Consider the following 25,089-nt stretch of genomic DNA (forward strand, 5'->3'; position numbering starts at 1 on the left):
GAGTGGGTTGCCATGCCCTCCTCTGGGGGATCTTCTGTTTCATAAGTAGGTTCATTTCAGAATAGGTATATTTAAACACTAGAAGAAAAGGATGAGCCAAGAACTAATTTAGAAGAGTAGTATTATAGTTACAGAAACAAGAGAAAGTAATAAGATTGTGAAATCAAAGATGAAGATTTGTCTGCCCTAGGTCTGATGTGATGAATATAATTTCTGCCTATGTTCCATTAGCCAGAACTCGGTCACATGACCCCACTTGAAAGTGAATGCAAGGTCCCTGGCCAAAGTAACTGCTTCCCACCAACCACCCTTGACTGTGGACAGGAGCACAGACCTTTTGTAGACAGGTATCCATCTCTGCCCCGTAATTCTAATCTCACTAGGTCTCCCTAAATAATTCCCACATGTACCTCTATAATATAAAGACATTCCACAGCAGCCCATGTCATTTCAGCCCACACTGTACGATAGCTAGAACAGGGTTTAGATTGTACATAGTTCCTCGCCAGCTGACTGTCCCTGTTCCACTTTATCACATCCTAGCACCACACAGAAGAATATCAGAACACTTAAGTGTTGTTTCTCTGAGCTGAAGTGTTGTATATTGAGTTTGCCCTCCCAGGAGCTGATGACATCTATGTGACCACACGGTAGTGACTCTGACTAGAACAATGGAAGACCCATCCATGCTGGAGATATTTGAGAACATTTGTTAGTACTACAGGTAGAGACTTTAAGATCACTAACTCTCTGGGTTGCTAAGTGAAAAATCTATTAGAAAGACAAACATAGTACCATTGTATGTTTTATAGTTGTATAAAACTAAAACAGTTGTATAATAACTGTTAGGCAACTTCAAACCAGTAAATGGGTGGAGGGTAGGGACGGTGATTCTCGCCTTAGAAGGCGTTGCTTGAGAGACCCCACAGCTCTGAATTCTTTGAGGTACTGGGGCATCAAGTAAGAGCAGCTCCTCATTGTCTTATCATCTGTAGTTGTCCAAGGGTGACTATCACTTGTCTCCGATAATTCCGTGTCAAGGGGCTGCTGAAGCCTGCAGCTGGAACTGAGATTGGATCTACCCTCTGTTATGCTGGATACAACCTTCCCTGCCTTTTGTTGGCAGAGAGAGAGGGGAGAATGCTGGGGGAGGAATCTTCAACTCTGACATGTGATTGATTCTCTCCTAAAATGTGTCAAAGCAAATCTGTCTTGAATGTAAGGCTTATATCCTCCTGAAAATCTCTGATGGACATGAGAAATTCATATTCCTCCTGTTAGCTTAACTTTTACCTTACTTCTTAGGATCTGGTTAGCTCTGTTCTTGTCCCCGTTCTCTGCCTGAATTGACAATACCAGGTTTTCCGCCACAGCTAACTGTGAATGGCACCCATCCCCAATCATTTTCCCCTGATCCATGGGCTTCCCTTCTGGCTGTAAAGGTAGAGTGAAGTTAGGTACGGAAGGGTAAAGAGTGGAGTTAAGGATAGGGTATCACGTTTCACCATGCTGCACAGATTAAAACTCTGAGCACACAGTCATCCTCTTACATGTTTTAAGTCTTCTGTGATTGCTGTTATTCCTTTAGTTTAGCACTATGCTAGTGACTATGGAGGATATAAAAGAAATATAAAATACATTTACCTAATATCTCTCACTTAATTCCCACCCCAGTCCTGAGAGAGAGGTGTTCCTCTCCCTGTCTTACAGAGAGGTTAGAAAGCTTGTCCACAGCTGAAAGCTTGAAAGCGACAGAACTGGAATTTGACATCATTTCAGGGATGAGGAAGCAATGTTGTGAATGCAGATAAGGAGTCTGCAAGGTAACTGAATCACAAAGTGACCTCATTATATAAACTATGTGGAAATCCTAATTCTTCTACCCTCACCATGGCCACCGCCCACTGGTCTTTATAACCACATATGAGCTCACATGAAAGTCAATTTTTATCACCATCATCTGTAATTATAGGGGGAAACACAGTTGTGTTCAGTCATACGTAAAATATCACATAGACTAGGGCTCTCTCTATTTCTTAACCGCTGTCTCCCAAAATGCTAATCGAAAAATGCAAAATTAACAGTTGCCGATTTTGATTATAAGAATTCAGATTGTGTACTATAAAAATGAACATGCTATTCTTTACGTTTTAATCTTATCAATGTGGCAGTGGAACAAGGTTTCAGAAGACCTTGGATTCTCATCTTTTTATATCGTAGCCACGTGAGCTGGAGTCTGTTCTTCAGTCTTGCTGGGTCTCAGTCAGTACCACGTTAGTAGTGTTCACACCTGTAAAGGTGTACGGGGGAATCTAAATAAGTGCTGTAGTAATTTTGGAAACCATAGGTAGTGTACAAATGTGCCTTTGTACAAAAGGGACTATTATTCATTCATTCTGCAAGTATGGACTCGTGTTAGCTCAGAGAACATATGTGAAAAAGCCTAGCTTCTGTCCTCAGTAGAGTCTAGCAGGAAGACTGATGTGCAGACACACACAGTGCATGGCTATAGCAGGTGTGATGGTGGGGCTGTGTGCCAGATACATCAAAGCCTAAAGGAAAGAACCGCTGACCCCATCTGGGGGGGACCAAAGAAAACTGCACAGAGGAGATTCTGTGAACTGAGTCTTGAAGACTGAGAAGTAGTTTGCCTGATGAATTACAGGCAGAGGGAAAGCATGTTTGAAACTCTAATTTACTCCATCTGGAATTAGAAGTACAAGGTTAGGAGGTGAAGAAACAGATAAGGGACAGATTATGGGGAGGCTTTGAATACCATGTTTAGATTTATGATTTAGAGTTTAGATTATGTATAGGAGGAAATATAAAGCCATTGAAGGATTTTGAGGAGAAATTTGATCAGGTTTCCACTGGATAGATACTGGTACGAGCCAGGGAGGAGGCAGTGGCAAGAGTGAAGCTCTTGCAGTTATCCATGAGAGATGATGTACAGGGAGGAGAAAACAACTGCTTGGTGTTATGCCTGAGCAACTGGAGGTATTTTTTTTAATAAGTCTTAAGGGGATTTGGTTTTAAGGGAAATCTTCAAACAGTCATTGTTTGACAGGTCATTTGGAAGTAGAGGGATCTGCAGGCAGCTAGAGAAGCAGAGTAAATCTCAGTGCTGCGATGTCATTGCAGTGAGAGCCGAAGCCGGGAGTCAAGGTGAGGGCTGCCTCTGAAAGACGAGTAAATGGGAAATAGAGCAAAGAAGTTATGTAACCGAAGGAAAGTGGAAGAGTGCCAGGGTAGCGTCTTAGATGTCAAGAGAAGAGACAGTTTCAAGGGAAACAGTCCATAAGACCTAATGCTGGATGGAGAAGAAAAAAAGAGGAAAAACAAAAGATCAAAGGCATAAAGAAAACCAATTAAGAGGCTGCTGGTGATCTTAGAGAATAGTGAGGCTAGAAGTCAAAAGGAATAGGGCTCAGGAGTGAGCAGATAATAAGAAAAATAGAAATAAATGTAGACAAGCCCGCATATAGACCCATTCAGACTGGGTTAGCCAGTGGCTTCGTAGTTTGTCAGAAACTACGAATTTTGTAAAGTAGGAATGGGAATGCCAGCATGTAACGAAAATTGCTGTTTTACCTTTCATGTCCTCAACACCGTAAGCTTTGAGTCCAATGAGCTGATCGGAATCATTCTTTCATGAATAATACAACAGCTTGTATCCAAAAAGAAGGAAACTACAGTTGTCACCATCTTTTCCTTGACCTGTGTGGCTTGCTGTTTCTCCTCGGTGTTTGATCAACAATAACAAAAGCAAGCATTGTCCTGTGGGTGGCTGAAATGCAGGCTGGAAAGATGCAGAAGCATCTTCCCAAGGTGTCTTAGTCATGGTAGTAAAGTGAAAGCACTGGGGCAAAGTCAGGTCTGTGTCTACCTGACAATTCATATCCTTGTCCTGAGCTTTTTGCTTAATCCTCATAGGCATGGATTCTCCTTAATGGCCTGAAGCATATATGATGGATCAGAGGCCTCTGTTCAGGAGTTCTTGTCTCTATGGACAGAGATGAGTCATTTAAAGTGATAATTCTTATACCAGGGAGGCTGCAATCATTTCATTGTTAATAACTGGATAGGATTTTGGGAACTTAAGTTAGGGCACTTTTATAAATGCTTCTCATTAACTTCTGTTAAAATAGCCTATGAACTACATTGGGCTTTCAAGGGCTATGTAAATGTTCAGAAGCAATTTCTGGATTTTGTGAGTGCAAAACGATTCCAGGCTTATACTTTCAAATGACAGGCTTCCCTGGTGGCTCAGCTGGTAAAGAATCCACCTGCAATGCAGGAGACCCCAGTAAGATCCTCTGGGGAAGGGATAGGCTACCCACTCCAGTGTTCTTGGGCTTCCCTGGTGGCTCAGCTGGTAAAGAATCTGCCTGCAATGTGAGAGACCTGGGTTCGATCCCTGGAGAAGGGAACGGCTACCCACTCCAGTATTCTGGCCTGGAGAATTCCATGGACTGCATAGTCCATGGGGTGGCAAAGAGTTGGACACGATTGAGCGGCTTTCACTTTCACACTTTCACCTTCAGATGACACTGATAATTCCATGCAGGATACAGTTGTCTGAGACATTCTCTCAATGAAGTAGCTCTCTTTCCTTTATGGTCAGTCTTATCTAATCAAATAAGATGACCTGGTATCCACTAGAGTCCAGAAATTCTATGAAGCCAAAGGTTAGAACATGTACAGTTTCTTTTTAAAGCTTTATAGGATGATTCCCATCTAAGTGGGTATTTGTTCCCTTCTCCAGGGGATCTTCCCCACCCAGGGACTGAACCCAGGTCTCCTGCATTGCAAGCAGATTCTTTACCATCTGTGCCACCAGGGAAGCCCGCCCAAGTAAGATAGGGGCTGTCTCATCTTCTGTTCTCCAGGTTCTTTACTGAAACTTTATTTATAAAGGAAGAAAGGAAGGACTTGTTTGTTTTTTCAGACTTCAGTTTTAGACATCTTCAAATGTTAAACCTGGCAGCATAGCCAGTGTCAATTGTGAGAGAAAATCTTCCAGTAGACATTTGGGCCTTCTCTCAAGTAGATGTCACCAACAAACAATTCACTTGCAATTTTTCCTTCTGTTTGATTAATTCATTGGGCTTGAAACTGAGATCACAGTTTGATTTCCCTCCTTTGTGACACTCCCAAGTGAAAGGAGAGAAAGAGCTGGGTTATCAGTGGCACACAGAGCCCTGCTGACTGCTCACCTGACGGGGAGTAGAGAGACAGTTGTCACTCGGCAGTGTCACAGTTCCTACAGACTAGCAGCGTGGTAAGAGGGCAGAGCCCAGACGTGACCCAGTGTCCTTTGTTTAATGTCTAATCTTGCTTTGTGAAAATTTCATTGAGAGTTTTTGTGTGCCATACACAATGTTTGGCACTGTGGAGAGCATAAACAACTTGCGATTTCTGTCATAAATGTAAATAAAGAGATACACAACCCTGTATTTATACACATACTTTACATATATACACATAAATTAATACATTCACACTTAAAAGAGTATATCATTAGGATACTTTAAGCTGGAAGAAATAGAAAACATCAACTCAAACGGATTAAGCAGTAAAGAAATTTATCACTTCATATAACAAGGAGTCCAAAATTAGGACAGCTTCCGATGCTATACAGTTAAGGGCCCAGGCTCTATTTTTTGGCAGTTCTCTTAACTTAGCCGCTCTGTTGGCTTGGTCTTCAGACGAGCTGAGTGTGTGATTACGAGAGGCCTGTGGCATTTCTGAGCATCATGGGCAGATAAGACAATGTGCAGAGGCAGAGAGAAGGGTTTTCTGTTTCATGAACAGATTGGAGATTTGTTGGCAAGCAGATGGGAGCTGGGAATGATTGCCGTCAGGAAGCCTACAGTCTAGTAGAGGAGAGAGCTTGTAACAGTGTGGTAGACCCTGTACTAAAGGCATATACAGCCTATGATGTAGCACCAGAGAGAGTACTCCCTTCTCAGCTGGAGGAAAAAAAAATGCTAAAGAAAAAGAATAGAGGCTTGGTAGAGGCTGATCAGAGAAGACTTCCCTTGAGGAGATTTTAAATGCAGTTTGGTACACATTGAGTTTAAGGTACTATTGGACCTCTAGGTAGAGAAATCCAGTAGGCAGTTGGATGTATATTGAACTAAAGCTGAGACGTCTAGATAGAGGAAAAGATAACAGGGTTTAGGTGGTGGCAAAGGCTCTGAGGATGGATGAGCTAATTCAGAAGACAGACTGGGACCAAAAACAAGATCCTGAGGAAGCAACACTGACATTTAAAGCATGGGTGAAATAAGAGGAGTTGACAGAGACAGAAAATAAAAATGGATCTTTTAATGCCATCTGTGTGTGGGAAGGGTGTAAGCCAACTAGAAGTGACATTTTGTGATATTCACACATGTGATTTGAGTAAAGGACCAGGAAAAGCTCGGAACCTTTCAGTACCATGACTTGCCCAGGAGCAGGTGCCCTTCCCTAAGAAGTTGGGTGAACAAGACAGAGTTTTACTGGAGGTATGGCTCGATGTGAACAGTCTTCCACCCACAGGAGAGTTGGAGCATTAAATTTCCTAAAATGAGTCTCTCTCTTTGCAGGAGTGGTCACACATTACTTGCCTTCTGGTTTTCCCGCCAAGAGGGAAAACTAAACCGACAGCAGACAATTGAACTGGGACATCACATCCTCAAAGCACACATTTTTAAGGTAATTAAAGAAGTTAGCGGCGTTTTTCTTTCCATTTCCGGCAGGCATTCCTTAACACTGTGTGTATGAAGCTGCCCGCTATGTCAGTGTGGTCCCTGCTTTCTGAAATTAGTTTGTTGCAGAGTTGGTCCATCTCCTAAAATGTCTGGCCTGTTCCTCCCTAGGACTTTGGAAAGAAAACCACATTTGTCATCTCCCAGTTCAGTGGATTGCTAGGCTTTCTAGGAAATGTACATGTATAATCATTTAGGTAAGAAGCATATAGTTGTGTATACTTCATACATCAGAGGTCCCCAGCCTCTGGGATCTAATGCCTGATGATCTGAGGTAGAGCTGATATGATAGAAATAAAGTGCACAATAAACTTAATGTGCTTGAATCATCCCAAAACCATTCCCCCAACCCCAATCAGTGGAAAAATTGTCTTCCCCAAAACCAGCCCCTGGTGCCAAAAAGGCTGGGAACCACTGTCATGTCACCTGCCATCTCCTGAGAATAGTCATATAGCATTAGTTACAGGTTTTCACAGTGTTTTTCAAAAGTCTCTGAGAGCAGTTACTCTTTCCATGTTCTTATAATTGTCTTGATGATGATTTTAATATTCCTGGTGCTGTGAATTTCAAACTCTTTCTCTAGAACCAACTGTAACCTTCCTTTAAGCTACTTTCCCCATTCTGTTTTGAAATTATAATCCCAGTTTTTCCCCCAGTCATTTCAAAACTTTTAAGAACTCTAAGCATCAGCTTTCTCTCTCCCAGTATCCATACAGCTGGGATGGAGACCCCAGACAAGGGCACATATCTGTCTGTTGGTGCTTATATGCATTCATTTGTTTATTCAGTGCTTGCTGAGGCATTGTACTAGGGATACAAAAATCAAAAGTATACAGCCCCTAATCTCAAGGAATTTATAGTCTAGATAGCAGTTGTGGGACAGAGCACAGAAGTTGAGGAAGAAATTTGTTCTCCTGGTTTTTCTAGTCTGCAGTTTGCTATTGCATCTGCCACCTCCAATCCATCTCTTCAGACCACTTTTGCTGCCTCTGGACTGAGAAATTTAGGGATCTTAAATAGTCCTCCAGCTTGGACTTCCCCCAAGAGATACTATTAAAGATAAAACAGTTCTCTTCAGAGAGAAAACAGCATGAAGGGCAACTTTAAGAGCCTAACGAATTCTCCCCAGCATATAAGCACATAGCTGGAAAAGGCTTTTCATCAGATGGACAGAAGTGAAGCCTACAGTGGCCAAGTCCTATATTTGAATCATAATTGTCTATCAAACAAATCACTGTACCCAAAAATGACCTTACCCAGTGACCTTACTTAAATGGGAGCAGAGTGAGACTATGTTAACAGGCAAGGTATCTCATTCCATCTTCAAGTAGACCAAAAAGTGCCTGCCATGTCTACAGACTCTGAGGTGATTATCCTTCAGTTAGATGGGAAACTAGCTTCAGTATTAAGCATCATGACTTTAATCACTTAAGCTTTTAGCATCACCTTCTGCCTGGGATCAGATGCAAAGAAGTTGATGCCTATCTGTATGCCCTGCACCGTAAAATAAATACCACATGAAACAGATAAATGATATGAAATTTCATTTGATCCCGTGTGACTGTATCCAATACGTGGAAAACAATGTTTACTTATTTTTTTACATCCTTATGACTTGTTTTGGAGAAAGAAATGGCAACCCACTCCAGTGTTCTTGCCTGGAGAATCCCAGGGACGGGGGAGCCTGGTGGGCTGCCGTCTATGGGGTCACACAGAGTCGGACACGACTGACGTGACTTAGCAGCAGCAGCAGTATGACTTGTTTATTTTATAACTGGAAGTTTGTCCCTCCTGATCCCTTTACCCACTTCATCCTCCCTCAGCCCCCTCCTTCCTGGCAGCCACCAGCCTGTCATGGAGCCCTGCACTTAAACTGTACACTCCTGTCATTGACACAGCGTTATCTTATTTTGCTACAGACGACATGGTCGCCTGAGATATGACTGGCTCCCTGTGTGTTTCAGGCCATAAATACTAGGGTGTATAACGTGTGGTGATGACATGACTGTAAGCTGAAGAATGTGGACTTGGACCATGGTTTTCCTAATGCTGCACTTTTCAGGGTCCTTTAAATGCAGAGTGCTCCCTACTGATCGACTTTAGCTTCTCCCAGACTGCTAGAATTCTCAGTTCCTATCAGCTGAGGGTCATGAAAAGGCAAAGACAGACTCAGTGCTTATAATCAGCACCACTTAGAACTGCCAATCAGCAGTAACATATAGTCCAGTTTATATTTCTTTCCAATTAGTTTTAAATTTCCCTTATTTTATCTTTGTTCATGAAGAATTGCATATGATGTCATTAATTACCTTAAAAATATAAGGTTGAAGGTCTGTAATTCTGGATATTTGGTATGTTTATACAGTTATATAATTATTACCACTATTAGTACATTTTCATCACCTTAAAAATAAACCTGATGGACTTCCCTGGTGGTCCAGATTAAGAATCTGCCTGCCAGTACAGGGAACATGGGTTCTGTCCCTGGTCCAGGAAGATCTCACATGATGCAGAGCAACTAAGCCCACACTCTGCAGCTAGAGAAGGAACCACAAGGAGAAGCCTGAGTACCACACTGGAGAAGTAGCCCCAGCTCACTGCAACTAGAGAAAGCCCTCATAGCAGCAAAGACCCAGCCCAGCCATAAATAAACATTTTTTAAAAAAGAAAGAAGAGAGGGTATTGAGTAGGTTTGTTGTCACAGACTGCCGAGGTAGGAACAGTTTAGTTAGTTTGTTCCTACAGGACCAGTCTGTGTCCCCCTCAGTGGACTGGCTTTGTTTTGCTGGACGTCGTTAGAGCAAGACTCTATTCTCATTTGTTAGTACCACAAACCTAGAGGCTCCTAACTTACTGCCAAGGGTACTTTTTAGCTGGGCTGATCCCGTAATTGTGTCTCTGTTTCTTTTTCAGGGTTTGAGTAAAAAAGTTGGCGTATCATCCTCCATCCTCCAAGGCCTCTGGATCTCCTACAGCACAGAAGGTCTGTCCATGGCGTTGGCATCTTTACGAAATCTCTACACGCCAAATATAAAGGTAAGTGCATCTAAGAATTAACTGTGAAAACGTAAAACTCAGAGGACATTTAAGGAGTTATTTGATTGATCTTTGACTCTTCTATTAATTAACCTTTTATTGATAGTTTGATATATTTTAAATTGTTACATTTTATTCTGTGAATTGAAAACCAAACCTGTCAATCTTCTATAAGATGAGTTTGATTTATAGAATAAGTCCTGCTCCTTCTAGGGAGTAAAGCATTCTTAGATCACTTTTGTTTCAGTAGTTTTTCTGACCAACAGTTCACTTAGTGGAGACTGCACTACAGTATGGGTGGTGTTTACTCTAGTTCCTGAGTGGTTTGTATAAAGGAGACATTTCACATCCCTTTCCAAAGGCAAGGTATTAAAAAAGGAACAAATGAAGATTTTAAAATAAAGAAGTTACTCAGTGTTTCTGGGCACTTATTGAGGGGTCCCAGGTGACTTAAGGCTTCCCAGGTGGCGCTAGTGGTAAAGAACCTGCCTGCCAATGCACAAAATGTAAAAGATGCAGGTTCAATCCCTGGGTCGGGAAGATTCCCTGGAGGGGAATACATGACAACCCACTCCAGTGTTCTTGCCTGGAAAATCCCATGGACAGAGGAGTCTGGTAGGCTGTGGTCTGTAGGGTCTCAAAGAATTGGGCACGACTGAAGCAACTCAGCATGCAGATGACTTAAGATGACTGATAGGATGTAACTGATATTTATGTGAGTATTGTTTCTGTTTGTTTTCTTATGACTAGGTCAGCCGACTGCTGATTTTGGGAGGTGCCAACATTAATTACCGGACAGAAGTTTTGAATAATGCTCCAATTCTGTGTGTCCAGTCTCATCTTGGTTACACAGAAATGGTGGCCCTGCTCTTGGAGTTTGGGGCCAATGTGGATGCCTCCTCTGAAAGCGGCCTGACTCCCCTGGGCTATGCCGCAGCGGCAGGCTTCCTGAGCATCGTAGTGCTGCTGTGCAAGAAACGGGCCAAGGTAATGGCTGCCCAGCGCTGTTGCTTGTTCATCATTCCCTGTGTCTTTCTTCCCGTCTTAGACTCGTCCTTATCTCCTGTGTTGCCTCATGAGTGTAGGTAGAACATACGTAAGAGCCTATTAGGAAGCGGATCAAAGGAAGAACTGGCTCTGACTACATCCTACTGTTTGCCTGCTTGCCCTGGGCCAGTTCCAGGCTGCTTCTGGACACAGTTCTAAAACTTTTGAGAGATGCTTAGGAAACCGCATTTATCTGCAGCCACAGAAAGTCCCTAGCTCACAACCAAGAAATTCTCTCCCGAGCTCAGAGTGAGGAAAGAGGAGTTGGGGAGCGAGGAGACCGCACTGTGAGGTCTGATCTGAGCGGCGCCTGAGAACTCTAAGCCTTTCGTGTTAGTCGTGGACGTAAGAGCAGAGACTAGGCGCCCTCATCTAGCCTTGAAGATACCCCTGTAGACGTCTGAGATGACTGTCTGACCAGAAGCACTCAAAAGTGTTTCTGTTAGTGTATTCTAATTCTCTCAAAACATTTCTTTAAAATATATTTGCTTTATAGTACCTCAAGAGTCACTGATATGATAAAACTCAATTTCAAAATATTGATGAAAAAAAAAATACCGGAGGGCTTCCCTGGTAGCTCAGTGGTGAAGAATCCACCTGCCAATACAGGAGACACAGGTTCAATCCCCAGTCCGGGAAGATCCCACATACTGCAGAGCCCCTAAGCCCGTGTGCCACAACTACTGAGCTTGTGCCCTAGAGCCTGGGAATCACAACCACTGAGCCCATGCGTTGCAATTGCTGTGTGCCCTAGAGCCCATGCTCCTTAACAAGAGAAGTCACTGCAATGAGAAGCCCATGCACCACAACTCAAGAATGGCCCCTGCTCTCGCCACAACTAGAGAAGAGCCCACACAGCAGTGAGGACCCAGCACAGCGAAAGATAAAATTTTAAAAATAAGTATTTTTTAAAAAGGAGAAATGCTGGTCTCAAAAATGTAGACTTCTATGGAACATTTTATTTCCATTCTGAAAACAGATTGAGGATTTTGGTGGGTTTGCAGTGAACTGTAAATAATATGCAACCCTGACTATTCATTGGAAGGACTGATGCTATAGCTGAAGCACCAATACTTTGGCCACTTGATGCGAAGAGCCAACTCATTGGAAAAGACCCTGATGTTGGGAAAGATTGAAGGCGAGAGGAGAAGAGGGCAGCAGAGAATGAGATAGTCGGGTAGCAGCACCAACTCAATGGACATGAACTTGAGCAAACTCCAGGAGATAGTGAAGGACTGGGAATCCTAGCATGCTGCAGTCCATGGGGTCGCAAAGAGTCAGACACGACTTAGCAACTGAACAACAACATAAATGACCTCATTCTGAGGTGTCCAGTGTTCTTACCAGGGAAGAACTGGGTCTCTCTCCGAAGACTCTTTTGAGAGCTGGGACCTGGGGACCTCAGTGAAATCCCTGAGCTGTAAATGCTTAACTGTGACACAGAAATGGTCCACCTATAATGTCCTAGTCATTTGGATAAACACCTGTAGAAACAGCATGATAACTGGGCCTTATTATTATTGCTATAAATTCATATTCTAATCTCAGCTAGGTCTTTCCTATTGCTCAGCTGTCATTTTATTTATTTCTTATTTTCCCCAGAGCAGATACATAAATCATCTGTGATCTTCTTGAGACCCCGTCAAAACTCTTTTGCCCTCCTACAACTACCAAGATTGTGTTTATCTCACTGTGCCTCTATCTCAAAACTGTTAATCCTTACAAACTTCTACTTTACTTCTGCCTCAGAGAAGGAAGTGTTTACCTTCCTTTTCAAAATTATCGCCTCCTATATACATATACACATATACGTATATATACACATATACACACATATACATATATATGCACACACATAGGCTGGACCACAAGGCTTTTGGGATGTTAGTTCTCCAACCAGGAATTGAACCTGTGACTCCTGCAGTGGAAGTGCAGAGTCCTAACCCCTGGAGCACCAGGGAATATCCTGCCTATATTTTTTAATCTCAATATGTTACTCTTTCTCTAATATCATTTCATTCTCTTTCTAAATTCATGCTACCTTCCTTCTCAGTTTCTACAAACCTACAAATGTCTTCTCTAACCCTAAAGAGAGACTTTCCTCTCTCCTAACCAGAAACCACTATCCCATCTCTTCCCGCCCGCATCCACTGAGCCTGTCCTAAGAGTCCTCTCTACTTGCTACCACCACTTCCTTACTGCTGCTTAACCTCTTACAGTTTGGTTTCCATGAGAGAGAGGAGGCAAGTCATCAGAGTCATAAACTTTGGCATCAAGCACAACCTGGTCGAAGCCTGCCTTGACACTTGCTTTCTGTGAGGGCTTGGACAAGTCATTTGACCTCTCTCAGCCTCACTTTGTTCATCTAGAAAAAGGATTAAGAGCACCTTGCACACAGTAGGCACTCAGTAAACCTTTGCTATTTGGATGGCTGGGTGGAACCAAAGCTGGAGAGGAACAGATATGGAACTTAGGCTTCACATGCTCTAATGAGCACTGGAACATACCCTGCCCCCCTGCCAAGAGAGGCTGTTCATCTATTGAGACTTGTGGCCAGGGACCTTCTGGTAGCTTGTTCTTAATCAGGCTCCTCTTTCAGCCTAAACCTGTAACCGCACCACGACTGTAAAAACTGCTGCTGGAACGTAGTCTAGCATTAAGTTCCAAGTCCCTCCAGCCATTTTGGCCAAATCGTTGAGATTCCGCCCTCCCATTGGAAGAAAGAAGTGGCATCTGCCAGAGCTTAGTGGTTAACTGTGTGATTCATGATATGAGATACTTTGCTTCTTTGGAAGACCAGAAAATTTAAGCTTCAAGATGTTTTTCTTCCTTTTCATGATTTCAAAGACAGTGTTTTGTGCCAGTAGAGCTTATAAGCCTTTCAGATTTGAGTCTGAAAAGACCTATTTGAGGACAAAGGAGAGTGTACATCAGGAAAGCAAAGCTGGAGTTTGGGGTCGTTCGGAGCATGTTTTTGGTTTCTTTTGATGTGAAAACAAAAGCCTGACGTTATACAAAGGGATTCTCCCCAGAGGAGCATCTACCAGAGCTGTAGCTCAGTGAAGGTCTAGCCTGAGTAAGAGAATATCACCTGAATTTTCTCAGAAAGTGGTCAAGGAATATGGGAGAAGGTGAATCTTCGTAGTCCAGACCTGTACAGTGAGTGGATGGAACGAGACTGGGGAGACAGCCACAGGCTTTTTCACACAGTTTCTCTGTCCCCTCCCACAGGTGGATCACTTAGATAAGAATGGGCAGTGCGCCCTGGTCCATGCCGCACTCCGAGGTCATCTGGAGGTCGTCAAGTTTCTAATTCAGTGTGACTGGACGATGGCGGGCCAGCAGCAGGGGGTGTTTAAGAAGAGCCACGCCATCCAGCAGGCCCTCATCGCTGCAGCCAGCATGGGTTACACTGAGGTAAGAAAGCAGCCAATAAGGCTTGGGGTGGTTTTTTTTTTTCAAGCTATGTCTTGAAGGAAACCAGGGAAAAAATAGTTGCATTATTACAAAATTGCCAGGTTAATATGAAGTAGCTTTTTGGTCATTGGTCTGAGAAATAGGGAGATTCCAGCGTACCTAGAATGATGTTGGAAAGGACCTTGGGAATTATCTAATCTGATTCCTCCTCATCTTCCCCCCCTATTTAACAGACAATGACACTGGGCTCGGGGGGTTATTTCTTGACCTTTGTTCACATGGGTGGGCAGAGTGGAATAGGGAGTTGGAATATCAGAAGGACCAGGTTTGAAGCTCAGCTTTCCTCCACATTGGCTCTGGGCCCTGGGCAATTTAACTCATCTCTTAGAACCTTAGTCTCCCACCAGTATAGTGAGGCTTTCTAATAAATTCTTTTTTACAAGGTTGATATGAAAGGTGCTTTGTAAACTGTTAAACACTGTGCAGATGGTATTTTTGCTAAGTTATTTATTAATAAAAGTAATGTAGTGGCACAATATGTGGAACTGGTAGGAAATGTTTAACAACCAGCCTTGGAGAGGGGAGTAGAGTGCAGTAGGAGTGTTGTGTGTGTGTGTGTGTATACATACAGACAAATTTATTATAAATTTACTGATATTAAAAAAATGTCACACACAGTTTACAAATAATAATGAATCGTGTAATACTTTTAATTGAATGCTTTTGTCAATTTTTGCTAAATTTATATCCATACCCAACCCTGTGGTTACAACTCAACCATGGTTTGATAAATGAAGCTGCACCCGTTTGCTCTTTTCCCAATAATTTTGTCTTTAAATCTGGTGTGTGATTCACTGTCAAACTACATTTCGCCCTCATACAAATTACATTCATTACACTGGAACCTCTTTCAGCTTTGGCACTTAATCAAATCCTGATCTGCAGAATTTGCCAGTTTCCAGAGTATAGTTTGAGCAAACTCCAGGAGATAGTGAAGGACAGGGAAGCCTGGCATGCTGCAGTCCATGGGGTCACAAAGAGTCAGACACGATTTAGCGACTGAACAACAACAGCAAATACCCTCACCATGACTGATTTCAAGCTACCAACACTGAACACAGAGTTTCAAAGAGATGCACAGGAGCACACCATTATGTAAAATTGCCACCATGCAGACACAGTCAATATAAATAACCTCATGAGCATAGGTAACAGTAAAATGTAATTTAGTAATTAGGAAGTTATGAATTTTATCTTTTAACCTATTGATGTAGTTTCTTTCATTATTATTTAATTTTTTATTTTTTTTCTCTGCTGCTTGCTTTGTGGGATCTTAGTTCCCTGACCAGGGATCAAACCTGGGCCCTGGCAATGAGACCACTAAGTCTTAACCACTGGGCCACCAGGGAATTCCCATCATTGCTGTTTAATTGTTTTTAAATCCCTCCCTGTTATTTAGTTTTTAATAAACATCTTTGTTTAACAACCAGCTTGCAAAACTCCGAAAATTAAAGAGTCAGCTTTCATGGGCCAGGACAGGCTGGTTCACACTGCATGGGATGCTTCAGTGAGACAGCCACCTCTTCCACTGACCTGATATATCCCCAAGGGAATATTAAGTAAAATTGGAACTTTTACTATCTGTGGAAGGTTGTTTAGCGCTCCTTACAGTCAGATTGCTGAAAACAGAGCTGTCACTTGCCTTTGTTGTTAGCAGACATTCTCCTTTTACTGTCCCCAAACAGTCCTTGTAATTCCAAGAGAAAAAAAAGAGAAGATAATTGCTCTACTCTGAAAAAGTACAGGCCCTCAGTTTTCTCCATATTTATTTTCTGGTTTTTGCTTATTGATTTTTTTTTTTTCTGTTTATTTCTGGTAGTTTTATTAGGAGGAAGAGGGATTGCTTTTTTAACTCAAATTTGATAAATGTGTAATTTTTTAAAATCACATGCTGTATAAGTTAATTGCATTCAAGGGAAACATGTAAACTGTACCTGGTAGAGTGAGTGCTCATCTTGGCAGCTTTGCACTTTTCTGTGAGGACAGTCTGTTCTGACTCCTATGATGTGCAAGAGAGAGAGTGGCACTGGGTTATCCAGATAGCTTCCAGACCTCCCAGGTTCATAGTATCAGTGTATAGTTTTCCATCTGAACTTCAAGCTGACACAACTTCTTTTTTCAGATTGTCTCCTACCTACTTGATCTTCCAGAAAAAGATGAAGAGGAGGTGGAGCGAGCACAGATCAACAGCTTTGACAGTCTCTGGGGAGAGACAGGTACCGCTCAGGACAGCTCTTCCTTCTCTCGTGAATGTCCTGTGTTTGTATGGAGACACTCTGCATCTCACTCCCAGGTGTTTTCTCTGCCAGACCTTTGGCAGTCTGTCTGTCTTATGGCTCTTGTACTGGAGACCAATTCAGCCCAAGGAAAAAGTCAAGCAATTCCTTCTTTCAATCCTCTCTCCCTTTGGATGCACCATGCCATTAGCCCTGGAGTCTTCTTTCAAACAAAACTTTCCCCGCTCTTGTTTCCAACTATTTTAAAAGACTGAAAGTTTCCTTCCAGTGTGCCAAACCAGAACAGAAAATAGTTGTGGACTTTATGTGTGTGTGTGAGAGAGAGAGATCCTTGTAGTAGTTAGGAATAAGTATTTCCCCTGTATTTATACACCGAGAAGTTAAATTTTTATCAAGAACCTCCAGCTTAATGAACCAAGTGTTACCATGGTGGACAGCTGATACATCATGAGAACAGTTGGTATCAGGATGCACAATGAAGGTCCTGCCCCCCGTAGGGTACAGCCCTGCACAGTCTCCATCTGTAGCAAAGCTATTTCTATATTGCTTGGTACTTACTCCGTAAACAGAAGCATCTTCCTTGTGGCCTTTGCAGGAAATGTTTGTTGTCTTTCCCCCAAGTCTAAACTGGAACATCTGGAAAAACATTAGTAACCTTTTATGTGTTTTTATGAAACCAGGGCAGTGAAAACGGTAGTGTCACCACAGATATGTGTCGTATTTGCCAGGAGAAGGAGACCAGCATTGAGATGGCCAATTTAGGGGGGATATTTTACTAAACAAGAAGGGGGATACATTTTGGTTTGGGTCAGAACGTTATTAAAAATCAAAGAAGATGCTTGAATTCACTCCAAATTTATAATTACCTATTGAACTGGAATGTTTCCACAATGGCAAAAATCTTACATGGGTTTCATGGCTTCCTCAACACCATGTGGAATGGTCCAAAGCTCAGGAATTTGCTTCTCAAACAATCCTTCCCTCTGTCAGAGCCAAAGGGAGCAGATGCCAGGCAGCTGCAGCTTAAGAGCCCGTGACAGATTAAAGGAAAATGTGCAGCTGGAAACAGCTGCTGTCTCTGGGGCTCTACCCTGAGGGAAGCCAGAGGACATACTGAGGGGAAGGGGCTGGCCGGGACAATGGCCGCGGTGTCCTGAGACCCGGAGCTGTGGGAGGGGCATGATGGTTCAGGCCCCATCAGTGCAGCCTCCCCAGCACAACTCAGCCGTCCCCGCAGTGTTTCCCATTCCAAGCCACGCGTGTGTGACCACTGTGGAGGGCAACAAAAGTAGCGGCCCATTGGTGACAATGGACAGAAATTACAGACTAACAATTGCCTGCCAGTGCAAGAGACATAAGAGACTTGGGTTCAGTCCCTGGATCGAGAAGATCTCCTGGAGGAAGGCATGGCAATCCGCTCCAGTATTTCTGCCTGAAGAATCCCATAGACAGAGGAGCCTGGCGGGCTACATACCGTCCATGGGGTCACAGAGTCAGATGTGACTGAAGCAGCTTAGCACGCAATCATAGTGATGACTATCTCATACATTCTAGTGCTCTCCTTGAAGGAATTTCTTCAAAATGTCAGGGTGTGAACTCAGACCTTTTGGGGGGAATTAACCCTGAAATGGAGTTTTAACAAGAAAAGTAACTTCCTGGTAAAGGAAATTTAAACCATGCTACATCCATTGCCAAAAGTAAAAAAAAAACATACAATTTAAAAAAAAACACAACTCTTGCAAAAATTATGAAGAGAGGAAAAAGATCAGTGGTTGCTAGGTGTTGGGGAAAATGGGGAAGGGTGAATAGGTAGAGCACGGAGGATTTGAGGGGCAGTTAAAACACTTCATATGATACTGTAACAGTAGATACAGGTTATTACACATTTGTCCACACACTCACAGGATGTGCAACACCAAGAGTGAGTCCTAATGCAAACGATGGACTTTGGGGTGATTATGATGCATCAGTGTAGGTTCATCAGTTGTAACAAATGGACAGTTCTAGTCAGGGTGTGTACACATGTGGGGGCAGTGATGTGTGGGAAATCTCTGTATCTTCCCCTCAGTTTTGCTTAGCCCATTAGACTGCTCTAAAACAACAACAAAAAGGGGTGTGAACTAAGTGGAAGACTTACTTTTATTGATATGAATTTCTTATTAGAGTAAAACTTTATGGTCTCAGGACTTTTAAAATATTTCCTGCATTAAAGTGTGTAATAAAGTTTGTTATATTAATTTTCTTAATATGTACCGTATCTCAAGATTGTATAAAAAATTAATTTCATGTCAGTTTTCTTGTGGTCAGAATTGTGTTGTGCTTAATTTGATATTGAGATGAACTGATTTCAGCATTATGAACAGAAGATGTTATTTAAATGAGTCGGAATATGCTTCTCTCTTATAGAGAGTGAAAGTATGTGATCTGCAGCCAGCAGGTTAGGGTCTTATATCTGCAACCCTGGCCTCAACACACAATATGCATTAATACATATTCACTTAAATATGACGGTCATGATGTTTCCAACAGTTTGTATCATTTACCATATTACTGTATAGCCATTATTTTATGTACCATTCCAAAAAGAAAAGAAAAACTCTCTGCCTATTAAACTGACAGAGTTCTTTATTATCACATCACTTATAAGACACATTCTGACTTCGAGATGTTAAAATGCAGACGGAAGAAAGTGCCTCTTAGAGTCAATGAAATATATCCTAGCATAGAGTGAAATATTTATTGAGATGTAATTTTTACATATCAGATTTTCTAAAAGCAGGTCACTAGAATATTCTGTTTGTTTTCCTCCTACTTTTATGGCCTTTTTGTCCTTCCAAAGAGCATCTGCCTACATGGAGCTTTCACCGTCTGACTGACCCCCTCCTATCCTGCAGGGTTTTCACAGATTTGTTATAGAACTACACAGAAGACCAGCACTTAAGGTGACAAGATTGTTCACTGGTCCCTCCTCTGCTCTGTCTCAACACAAAACCAGCATTAAAAAGCTTCTAACAACTCTGGAGAACCTGAGCCATCCCATGGTCCAAAAGTAGCAGAAGTTCAGAAAATAAACAAGATACCCTTAAATCACACCTTCATCAGCTTTTGCCTAGTTTATTGCAACTACCTCCTAGCTGATCTGATCTCAGGCCTCACCCTTTTGTGACTTATCTGGCAGACTTCAACCAAAGTGATATTTCTAAGCCACAATCTGTCCATGTCACTCTCCTGGTTACCACCCTTCATTGACCACCTGTAGCTTTAAATGTAGCATAAAGAGACTTCCCTGGTGGTCCAGTGGTTAAGACTCCACGCTTCCATTGCCAGGGTCAGGGAACTAAGATCCCACATGCCATGCAGTGCAGCCAAAAAATTGAATAAATAAATAACTAGCATAAAAATACCGTCATGATCTCTCGCCTCCTCTGTTGCCCATCTTATCCAGTAATGGTAAACGTGCTGTGCCCACCTCGGTGCCTTTACACGTGCTCGCCCTGTGCCTAGAATGCTTCTCCATGCCCTTGCCTATAAGTCTCCTGTTTCTCTTTCAGCATCTGGTTCAGATTGTCCTCTCTTCCTGGAGACCTTCCCAGACACTCTTGCTCTGTGTCACCTCCAGACAGCCCCCATGGACTTATCTCTTTTGTGCTTATCACACTGTATAGCAGTATATTTGTTTATTTGTCTCTTATTCTTACTCAACCCTGAGTTCCTTGAGAGAGACAGGATCTGACAAGCAGCTCTATAAACGCTTACCTAATGAATGTTGTTTTGGATAGCAGTGATCAGTTTATGTCTCCCCCACCACCTCCAGCCCATTGGTCTTACGTGACCTGTCTGTGCTGTACTCTTTCAAGGTTGACAAAAGATAAACAAAAGAACCGTTTGCTCCTCTGCCTTCTATTTAGCATCAACATTATCCCATCCAAGCAGACTTCGGCTATTTCCTCAACTCTGAGCTGCATCCTGTCTGTCTCTTCAAACTTCTTAGATGTTTCCCTTTGAAAAAGGACCATTTTGGTCAGATAATCTCATCAGATGCTGACAAGCCAGGGAACAAATTCCGTTACTGGTCTCTCAGGAAAAGAGATTGGGCTCCCGACTGTTAATGTTTGCTCTAAGAAGCAGTTTGTTGTTTTACAGAACTGGCTTTGCCTTAATCGTCTCTCTTTCAAAAAGTTTTAACAGTTTCTGATAAGACTCATATAAAAAATCCAGCCAAAGCAACTCCTCGCTCTTGCATTTTGAAAAGTACAGACCCAATTTTCCATAGTTGTGTTGTTATGAGATGAAGTTGGCCAGCTGTGTTAATGACCGTGTCCAGCCATCAGCAGGAGATTCCTGCCAAATGACATCAGAACTTAAGCAGCAGAGATGATACAAGGAGAAAGGCCGAATGGAACATTCCCTCTCATGTAATGTGTTGCCAGTGTGTTGCAAGGGGCCAGCCCCAGCAACATGACTCCAGATTAGAGTGGACAGTGTTAAGTTTAACTTTCAGGATAGGCACTGCTTGTGAATTTTCAGCTGTGTTCTGTGAGCCAGCATCATTGATGAGAGGCTTGATTCCAAAATACTGTCTGTATTTTCTCCAGAGTGCTATAAATTCTTCCGCAAAAAAGATTGTATTTGCACACGTGTGCACCATGCAATATATAAGACATTGAAGGGAGATTTGCTGTAACCTTGCTCCCAGTAAACTTGGGAGAGCTAGAAATTTTCCAAACCCCTTGTTTTATTACCAACAAGATGATTCTTATGGTTCCTAAACAAGCATCAAAGCCAATCAAGTTCTTTCTCCCCCCTCCCCCACCCCCCGCTTTACTGAGATATAATTGACATACAACATTGTGTAAGGGAAAGGTTGAAGGCAGGAGGAGAAGGGGGAGACAAAGGAAGAGATGGTTGGATGGCATCACCATCTTATGAGTTTGAGCAAACTCCAGGAGATAGTGAAGGACAGGGAAGCCTGGCATGCTGCAGTCCGTGGAATCACAAAGAGTCAGACACAACTTAGTGACTGAACAACAATGTATACAATGTGATGATTGTCAGATTCTTAAGCTACTCTTGTGTTCTGACCCAGAAACTGAAGGTTTTTCTTTTTCCCTCAACTATTAGAAATGTGAACTTGAGAAAGAGGTAATATCACTTTGATTTAAAGAATAAGAGACAAAACTTCTTAAAACCATCAGTACCTGTAACTCAACTTGGAAATGACCCTTACCTCAGACAGAATGAAGCCTCTGCCCTTCTGTGAGGAACAGAACAGAAATACCTAGGTTAAGCGTTCCAAAATAAAACAAAAAATACACATAAGACAAGGCCTACATATATGTAGTTTAAGCATGAGTATATCTTCTGAAATTGTCACATTTTCTTTCAGACATCCTTCTATCCTTGAGGAAGGAAAAGATTACTTTTTGCAAGTTTAGCTTAGAGAAAATTACAGGTAGTTTTGCTTTTGCATATGAGTCATTTGCAGATAAATTTGGCCAAGCTCAAAGACAAAATGCCATAATTTATGCTTAGATTGAAAAAAAGTGACCATTTGATTTTAATTTCAATTGCTTCCCTGATTAAATCCCAACATTTGCAAACTGAAATCTTGTCTGCACCTGCCAAGTATTATCCTCTTCTGATTTGTCACTGGAGTAGGTGGCCCTTAGAAAGGAAGAGCCTGCTGATCACCACATCAGGTTTTCAAGTCTCGGTGGGAAAAAAGGTCTCCATCCTCTTTGTTGAAAAGCACGACTCCTGCCATTTTCTGACAATGTTTACCATCCTCCCTACCCTCATCCATTTGAAACACTAGGTGTACATGTTTGAAATCCCTGGTTAGAGACAAACACATATTTGTTCAAATATGGACTTAGTAGAAGGTGTATCAACAAATTCCTCTTACTACTGTGGAAATAGCATTCAAAGGATGAAATAAGCACTCTTCAAATCTCCACTCCATCAGAGGTCATAAACATGGACTGGAGCACAGAAGGAAGAACGTTTAGGTTTCTTCCTGCACACGAAGTGTCCTTTTTCCTCCCTATAGTTGCTTTTTATCTGCGACTCCATTATTCTGTCTTCAGAAGAAAAGAGCCTTTGTCATATTTCTTCTCTCATCCTTAAGACGGTTACCCTGAACAGTTTTGACCTTCATATAAAAATGATTGCACATGTACTAGAAACTTCTATCTCGACTGATGAAGAAAAGGAATGAAAACTGGCCTAAAGCTCTTAGACTGAAATTTCTTCTTCTTTTTTTTTTTTTTTTTACAGTTTTTTGTATATCTTTATTGTAAAAACTTCCTTAAAAGCAATCCAGGGAACTGTTATTTAAGAAATCAGCAAAATTAAGGCTGCCATTTCTGACTTTGGTTCTCTGAATTTAAGGGCCCAGAGTAGAAATTGGCCCAGAGGTGGTTCCTAGCTAACTCTAAAAAAAGCATTCCTCTGCAAAGACCCTTCTGTCTACAGTCTTACCCATGCATATACCAGTGAAAGTTTTGTAGCTGGAAAGAGGTACCAAAAAAGAGATAAGTCAAAAGCAGAAAAAGGACAGTCTGGGTAGGATAAATGAAACCAAGTAAGTTTTGGTCAGAGGTGATTTTTCAATAAATTTATTATCATAATTGTCTCCATATATGTAAGTCCTTTTAAATGTGGTTTTATTCATTATTTTTCTTTGAAAATTTCCTTCCTGGCAAGAATAGCCAGAATCATCATTCTTGCAGGTAAAGTAGCAATTACATCCATCAGACACAGGTATGCTGCCCTGCTCCTGGCAGAGGGCTGGAGAGGACAAGACCCCCATCCTCACTCTGTGTTCTCTACCCTCAGCCTTGACAGCTGCAGCCGGAAGGGGCAAGCTAGAGGTGTGTCGTCTGCTCCTGGAACAGGGGGCAGCTGTGGCCCAGCCCAACCGCCGAGGAGCCGTGCCCCTCTTCAGCACCGTTCGCCAAGGCCACTGGCAGGTAAGCATGTAGCTACTTTGAGACTGTGTCAGAAAGTCAGTATGCAGAATCATCCTGATGATCTGTACTGTACAGAAGGACTGGCTACTTTTGACTGGTTATTTCACAGCATCCACAAATTCTCTGGCAGGTTCAACAGATGCCTGCCAACCACTTACTTGCAGAAGTCTCTAACTTACAAAAAGAAAATGTGATGTATGTAAATTTGCGAAGAGCCACCTCATTGGAAAAGACTCTGATGCTGGGAAAGGTTGAAGGCAAAAGGATAAGGAGGTGGCAAAGGATGAGATAGTTAGATAGCATAACCGACTCAATGGACATGAAATTGAGCAAACTCCAGGAGATAGGAAAGGACAAGAGGAGCCTGGCATGCTGCAGTCCATGGGGTCACAAAGAGTCAGACACAACTTAGTGACCAAAAAACAACAAATGTAAATTCTGTTAATAGTTATGCAGTCTTTCCAGATGTTTTAATTCTGGGTAAATGCTAATTTATACACTTAGGACAGAAAAGAAAGCATATTGGGTATAATCTTTGAAAAAAATTGAGTAGTCCTAGCACTTTACTGTATTCTGTTCACTGCAGGCAGGTCTGCAACCCGTGGAAGTCAATAAAATGGCCTTGACACAGGCAGTGACTCGTGTTGGTGCTTCCATTATGGGGTTGTTCAGTCAACATCTTGGCCTCTGTTAATCTTGATTTCTTTTTTACTTAGTGGCTGAGCCAGACATTTAGAGTTGAGTTCTCATCTGGCTCTCCCTAAGAAAGTCAGTGATCAAATCCCACGGTACTCGACCATGCAGGAACTAGAAGGGGTTCTTGCAGTGGCAAGTTTCACTAGAGGTGATTTGCAGGGAATTCAAGTGGGGGTGGGGGACATGCATGTGTCTGCTCAGCAGCACTTCCTGGCTCATCCATCCCCCCTTCTCTGCCCTGCAGATCGTTGATCTTTTACTCACCCACGGAGCTGATGTCAACATGGCGGACAAGCAGGGCCGTACTCCCCTGATGATGGCGGCTTCCGAAGGCCACCTGGGAACTGTGGACTTTCTCCTTGCTCAAGGTCAGTCCTAGGATGCCAGAGCTTGATGGTCAGTACCTCATAACCCAAAGCTCGTGATTTCCAGGGATGGATTCCAAGAGGTGTTAAGAATGAATATTCTCAATCCGCTTGGTTAGAAAGTGAAAGTCTGTCTCCTCTATTCTCTTCTAATTCTGATGTTCTAATTCTCACATGCTGCCTTTCTAGTTCTGACGTTCTCTAGTTCTTTATGGCTTGAGGGGTTTTTGGTATCCTAATCAGATTTACATAGTGTAAGTTCTTTAATTCAAATCAGTACTCTCCCAACTTTGATGTTTTTAATATGCACTCGATAAATGTTCATCTTCCAGAGACTGTATTTTGACTTTAACTTTGTCAATTCTTTTGTCAGCCTGCACAACTAATATTTTTCTTGTATCCGAAGGAAGCAAATGAAGGTTTAAACGATTGTTGACCGTGGGACCCTATTTGAGGAATCAGGGTATTATTATTATCTTCCTATTGTAATAAATTCCCTTTAACATTT

General features: G+C 42.3%; 1 protein-coding gene across 5 annotated transcripts in view; it reads left to right on the plus strand.

The window, feature by feature from the left end:
* The window catches only part of TANC2 (tetratricopeptide repeat, ankyrin repeat and coiled-coil containing 2), a 363,447-nt gene that overhangs the window by 320,140 nt on the left and 18,218 nt on the right, over positions 1-25,089 (plus strand). For all 5 annotated transcript variants that reach the window (XM_081576541.1, XM_081576540.1, XM_081576542.1 and 2 more), the window contains 7 exons: positions 6,591-6,699; positions 9,666-9,788; positions 10,539-10,775; positions 14,067-14,252; positions 16,435-16,528; positions 23,387-23,520; positions 24,461-24,584. In XM_081576541.1, the coding sequence (XP_081432667.1) occupies positions 6,591-6,699; positions 9,666-9,788; positions 10,539-10,775; positions 14,067-14,252; positions 16,435-16,528; positions 23,387-23,520; positions 24,461-24,584 (1,007 nt within the window). The remainder of the gene's footprint in view (positions 1-6,590; positions 6,700-9,665; positions 9,789-10,538; positions 10,776-14,066; positions 14,253-16,434; positions 16,529-23,386; positions 23,521-24,460; positions 24,585-25,089) is intronic.

This window comes from Giraffa tippelskirchi, chromosome 3, assembly GCF_054371585.1.
Source record: "Giraffa tippelskirchi isolate mGirTip1 chromosome 3, T2T-mGirTip1v1.2.pri, whole genome shotgun sequence".
In the NCBI taxonomy this organism is placed as follows: Eukaryota; Metazoa; Chordata; class Mammalia; order Artiodactyla; family Giraffidae; genus Giraffa; species Giraffa tippelskirchi.